This window comes from Ixodes scapularis, unplaced genomic scaffold (genome assembly GCF_016920785.2).
Source record: "Ixodes scapularis isolate PalLabHiFi unplaced genomic scaffold, ASM1692078v2 PGA_scaffold2__306_contigs__length_199485367, whole genome shotgun sequence".
Lineage (NCBI taxonomy): Eukaryota > Metazoa > Arthropoda > Arachnida > Ixodida > Ixodidae > Ixodes > Ixodes scapularis.
The window spans coordinates 34,241,577-34,247,958 of record NW_024609857.1 but is presented as its reverse complement, the minus strand read 5'-3'; the positions used below and the strand labels follow the sequence as shown (position 1 = coordinate 34,247,958).

The 6,382-nt window shown below is 52.7% G+C and overlaps 1 protein-coding gene across 1 annotated transcript; it reads left to right on the top strand.

Moving 5' to 3' along the window:
• The first annotated feature begins 1,999 nt into the window (after window positions 1-1,999).
• Window positions 2,000-5,945, top strand: LOC8053604 (terminal nucleotidyltransferase 5B). The gene is made up of 2 exons (XM_029989969.4): window positions 2,000-4,165; window positions 4,272-5,945. Exons 1-2 carry the CDS (start codon window positions 4,161-4,163, stop codon window positions 5,422-5,424), a joined length of 1,158 nt encoding a protein of 385 aa, XP_029845829.1. The 5' UTR covers window positions 2,000-4,160; the 3' UTR covers window positions 5,425-5,945.
• The last annotated feature ends 437 nt before the right edge of the window (window positions 5,946-6,382 follow it).

The following is a 6,382-nucleotide window of genomic DNA, read 5'->3' as shown; positions in this document are numbered from 1 at the left end:
TCTTCTTTCCAAAGCTAAGCCATCCCAGTTTCAAAAAGAGGGTATCTTTATTACATAGGGCTTTTACTCTAATTTGAAATTTCCCCAGCACAGTCGAGTATCCCACTGGCATACATACTTGCCAACTGCAGTTTAGGGAACTTGTCGTTCTGCATGTGCACCTTAGGCAAAATGAACACCCACGAACAAAAAGTGTATTCTCTTAGGATCCTAAGGCCCCAAGAGAATAAATTTCTGAGTCTTTGGCCACGAGGGACGACGGATTTATCACCATGTTTACGGTAATTGATATGGCTGGCATTATTATAGTTAAGGATTTATATTTTTAAACTATCTTTGGTCTGTTACTCTCTGCACTGGGCCAGTTTCATGGAGCACATGAAACTACAGAGTGGATCACATTGACGCTTTTGGGTAGTGAGAATGAGAATCCAAAGGGGAAGATAAAGGAACAGAACGATGGAAGGCAACATCTCAAACCTCGCTGACTTGTTTATTCAGTAATGTCTTCATATGTGCAACATTCTCAAGGTCACCAACCAACCACCACACGCATAAAAAACGAACAAAAAAACACCCTCAGGTTCAGATCACAAGTGTACACAAAAAACCTGGCATACATCATCCCCACAACAAAAAAAAAAGGGGGGGGGGGGGGGGGGAACTAACGTCTTTTTGTTATATTGTTAGTGGTTTGTCTTTCTGTGATCTGATTTGCAAGGACAGTCGGGGTTCAAATACGTCTTTAAAGAAATTGCCTTTTTTTTCTTTTTCAGAAAATGCAAATATACCCTTGTTTTTTTTTCTTCTTAGTTTTAGGATGTATCTTAGGTCTTTCATGTATGCTTGTGTCCTTAACCTGTGTGTTTTTTGTTTTTTTTGTTTTTGTGTATGTGGTAAACGAGTGATAAACAAGTCAGTTGTGTTTTAGACATTGCTTTCTGTCATTGTTTCTTTCTCGTCCCTTTTTGGATTCTTCTCATTCGCCACCCAGCCTTAGGTGGTTTAAGAAAATGGTTAATCTACAATAGCTTGCCTGCACCATCACTGTTTTATCATAAATACTATTAGTTTCGTGCATACGCTTGACATTTTGGCTACCTTGCTTGCAAAGCCGGTAATCTCAAACCGTTAGAAGGCAAAATCGGGAAAGCCATTGATTTGCCAGCCCTAGCAGGAGTTATTATTCTTCTGGGAACATGTCTCTATATGTTGATACTTTGTCCGGCATTATCAAGTGGGTGGTATACGGTACAACTGTGCTTTGTCAGTATTTTGTGTCATTATAGGTTACTTGGCAGAGGGATGTAAGAGTGACAGAATTAATAACATTGCTGATCAGGTAGCATTATGTAGATGTAGAAGTTCCGCTGTGAATCCATGGTCTGGGCAGACTTGTGCAATAGATGAGATTGTGACTGCAGTACAACTTTCATCTTGCAATATCATTCAATTAAAATTTACAACAGGTCAGAAACTCCACCCATCCTTAAACGGAAGTGCATTCTCATACCAGTGCACAATGGATGTGCAACAAGATTGCTGTCAAATGTATTAAGAAACATGCATTTTTTTTTTTCGTTGTCTGCAGTTTGCATTGAATAATCACCGAGTCGTGCTTTTGTAGAAAATTACCTGAGACTAGTAAAAGATGAGAACTTGGTACAAAAAAGAAAAAAGACAGGAATAGTCTTGGGTAATTTTCGACATGATCAACATCCATCAGCTTGGCTGCATCACTGTATTTATGCTTTTGTACTTCCTTAAAAAACAAAAAAACAAACTCATTTTTTAACATGTTTTTTTGCACAGATGGAAAGCATGTTAGTTTCGAAATCCTCCTTCATTGTATAAATTCTCCTGGAAATGAAAGAAAAGTGAAAAACAAGTGTTTTCCTTTTTTTTTGCTTTTCTTTTTTATTGTTATAAGTGCACAGAGGGAGCACAGCACACGGCCATTGCCTTTGTTGTGTTGGATGACAGCACAGGTCTCTTTTTTTATGGCTGAGCGGTTTCGCAGCGCATTACATTATTTTGTTTCTGCCATGAATCCATAAAAAAAGTTTAAAGCTGTTGTAAGTAGGTAATAAAGAAATTTAACACATCTTTCTTTTCTTTTTAGCAGCTGTTTACATAATGTTTTTGAGTGAGGTAGTGGAATAACTGCTTCACATGAGGTAGTTGCTTTGTACTTTTGTGCCATTTAATGCAGAGCCTTCATCATATTTCTCTGCTTGCACAACAGCTGCACTCAAACTTCCTTCCAGTGAAGTTGTCTCTTCCTTGTTCCTTTTGCTGTTTATTACCGATAAAGTCTTTATTTGGCTTTGTGATTAAGGAAATGATGCGCTGGGGTTAATTTTTGTTCTCGGTATATACTTGACCAGATGTGCTCACGGATGTTTGGACTGACGGTGTCGTTTCAAAGCAGCTGAGCACAGTTTCACACTGATAACCGGGAAGGCGGATTTTGCCATATTTTTGTGAAGTTCGATGGACCTGTGTAAAAAGCGCCATATATTATTTTTTGTGAAGTAACGATGGCTCCAATATATAACTTCCTAACTTCTTCGAATGGAATAAGATGGAGGAAGCCCGACTGTATGCATTTTAACAACCTCGGTGCACAAGATAGGGAACCACCACCACCTCCTGAAACCAAGCTTTTGTCTTGGTGACAACAGGGGTGACAACACATTGTTTAATACAGCAGCCGCATCGTTCAGCCAATATCGGCCCCATGAATTTGTCAGATTGGTTCAGTGTTGAATAGATTACATTATCTAGCATACCAGCCTATAGATTAAGTAATCTGCGCAGCACATGTGCATTGTGTAGGAGTGATAGCACTTTCCGCTTGAATCAATTGTCCTTTTCCTGGAATGAAAGGGAGGCGCCCTCTTGTCGTAAGCGATAACGATATCTATGTGAAAAGGGTTTAGCCTGCTCTTTCATCTCTGCGCGAAACTTTACATTTTTTTGTGTGTGTGTGTTTTTTACATGAAGCGGTGGCATAGCGCGTCTGGTAAACAATTAAAGTATGAAAGAAAACAGTCTGTTTGGGACATTGTCCTCTGTATGACACTAGTAGGTCTCAGGATTTCTCTGCGAACGGCGACAACAAAGAAACCAACAAATAAATATTAATAAGTAAATAAAATAACAGCGCAGTAGCGCTACGACTCTCCAAAGGGCCAACTGCGAGCGTAGTAGTCGCGCAGGACGATGATGGGCATGTTCCGTTCTTTGCCCGTGATAAACACCGGACGTCACTGTGCGCCAGCTGGGTGTTTGTTTTCGCGGAACTCCATTGTTTGTTTGCGCCTTTTCGGTAGTGAGATATGTTTTTGCGCTATTTCACGACGGCTGTCCACTTGAATCTTGAGAAGAAGAAGAAAAAAAGGGGTTGGGGAGGCTGGTCGGAAAAATGCCGCTCGCTCTGACGTCGGCGCGTTGGCGTCAGAGCTGGCCGATCGATTTTTCCAGAAATAGTGGTCCGTGAATGGGCCCGCGGTCGCAACGCCGGCAGCGCGTCAATGAGAGTGTTGTCGTCATTGGTACCTGCTGCCGCGCGTACGCACGAGCCGCACGAGCCGAGGATCGATCGCGTGCGCGCGGGCCTGCTGCCGTCAACATACGCCCACGCGCACGCACGGATTCTCTTTCGGCCAGGTGGCCCGCTTCCTAGCGCGTCCCGACACCGTGGTTTCGCCGCCGCGCGCCTTATCTCCAGCGCGGCGCGCCGTCGCTAACCTGCGTGCCTGAGCTCTGGACGCGTCGCGCCGCACTCTCCACAAGCTGGCGACAAATCCGTGACGCGACAGCGGCGTCTGCTACAGTCTGCGTCTGCTCGCACGCGTTCCTCCGTCCGCGCGAACGCCGATTGCGTCGGCGGAGCGAGCGTCACGCGCGTCGTGCGCATGCGTGTCGGTTGCCGAGGCGACGGACGGACCGCCGCCTAGCGGGCGTCTGCGTCGCCGTCTGCCTTCTGGCGCAGCGGAACGCAAGAGCGACTCTCGCCGGTGTATCGTCCGGAAGCACGTCCGTCGTCCGCACGTCGTCTTCTCGCGGCCTGCTGCGGCACCCCTCCGAAGAGCGGTCATCCTCGTCCGCCGTCCCGTCTGTGAGCCAGTAGCACACGCAGAACCAACGCCGGAATCATGAGGTAAGAGCCGCTCGTATGGTCGTCGCCCGGCGAGCCCTTGGCTCTGGCGCCGCGGCGGCGGACCTCGGCCACCCCGACGGGCGCTGACGTCGCTGTGTTGTCGCAGTGCGGCCAGCCCGCTGCCGGACGCCCGCTTCTCGGTGCTGGGCTACGACCAGGTGGTGCGGCTGCAGGAGCTGCTCGAGGAGCCCGTGGCCGTCCAGGGCCGGGGAAACTTCCCGGCCCTGGAGACTCGGCTGCGGGACTTGGTGCAGCGGGTGCGCTCGCAGCTGGCACGCCTCGGCGTGCCCGTGCGCGACGTGCGGCTCAACGGCGGCGCCGCGTCCTACGTCCTCGAGCCGGACACGTCGGCCGAGTACAACGACCTGGACGTCATCTTCGGCTGCGACCTGGGCGGCGGCGGCAGCGCGGGCTTCGAGCGCGTCAAGGCGGCCGTGCTCGACGCCCTGGCGGAACTGCTGCCCGCCGGCGTGAAGCGCATCTCGGCGTGCGCCCTCAAGGAGGCCTACCTTCACAAGCTGGTCAAGGTGGCCTCGGACGAGGACCGTTGGTCCCTCGTGTCCCTGTCCAACGGCCTGGGCCGCAACGTGGAGCTCAAGTTCGTGCACCGCATGCGGCGGCAATTCGAGTTCAGCGTGGACTCGTTCCAGATCGTGCTGGACCCGCTGCTGCTGCTGCACCAGTGCGGGTCCGAGGTGCCGCGCTGCTCGCAGGACTTCTTCCCCAGCGTGCTGGCCGAGTCCGTGTACGGCCACTTCGGCGACGCCCTGACACATCTGCGGCGGCGGCTCATCGCCACCCGCAGCCCCGAGGAGATCCGCGGCGGCGGCCTGCTCAAGTACTGTCACCTGCTCGCCCGGGGCTTCCAGGCCACCGACGGCACGCGCGCCCTGGAGCGCTACATGTGCTCGCGCTTCTTCATCGACTTCCCCGAGCTGCACGCCCAGCGGGCCAAGCTGCACAGCTTCCTGGCCAACCACCTGGCCCACGAGCGGCTGCGCTACGCCTTCCTTGCGACGCTGCACCGCGTCGTCGACGGCTCCACGGTCTGCCTGATGGCACACGAACGGCGCCAGACGCTGCAGCTCATTCAGACGCTGGCCTGCCGTGCGCTCCTGCTGCAGCAGCCCAGGCTGTGCGGCTACGCGCCGCAGCCCTGCTGGCTGCTGTCGGCGGGCCTCGGGCCGGGCATGAGCCCCGGCCTAGGGCCCGGCCTGGCCGCCGCCCCGGGGCTCGGCCTCGCCGCGGGTCCCCTTTGACCCCCCGTGTTTGTGTGTGTGGACGGCCCCCTTTCCGGCTCCTTGGCGCTCCGGTATGCGGCGGAAGCCGACAGGGCGCCCTTGGGCCGCCGATTCGCGCCGACTGGTTATCGCCCGCGGGGAGGACGGCTTCTTGCCCGACGCGCGGGCCGAGCCCTCGGCGACTACCGACGGCCCGTGGCTTCCGGCCCGGGGGCGGCCCGGAGTTCGGGCCCCCCTCGGCGGCAGGCGCCAGCTTTCCTGTGGCGGCAAAGGACCGCCAAGGCCGCCCTGTTCGACGCTGCCCAACTGGGCCGCTCTCTTTCCCTGGGCAAGGCCGCCCGGCAGCCCCAGATAAGGGCAAGGCCGGCCGCTCGGACAGCCGGCCGCGCGAGGCCGACGGCCGCCGCACTGGCGGCACCGGACCCCCGACTCTTGAGCGGCCAGGTCACAAGGATACAGAAACAACCCCCACCCTGTCGACTGCGCGCGGTGGGCAGCCTCCGGCTTATGCAACTGACCAATAAACATTGGACAAACTCGCTGCCTGGTCTTACTCCCGGCTGCCTGCGCGCGCGCGTGCGTGCAGGCCTCGGGTTTTGTTTGTCGTGCCTGCTCTAGGGGGAGAGGGGACTCCCAATGTTTTATTCAACTGGCAGGTTTCCATTTATGTAGTCTACGGTCTCTCACCTTTCAGGTTATGCTGTCGAGCAACGTCGTTTTATTTATTTTTTTATTTTTTTGCGTGTGCATTTGCTAGCTAGGGTTGCAACCGGGGTTGATGTTATACTATTATTGCAGTGCCTTAGCACACGTGCGGTTGACACCGCACGTGTGCTAAGGCACTGCAGAGAAATTCCACCGAGACTCCTGGCCTTGGCCTTATTCCCCTTTCACTCATGATTCCCTTTCTCAAGTTACCAGGATTACTGAGCTGATTTGCTTATCTGGGCCGTCTGGCGAGAGGTAAAACATTGCA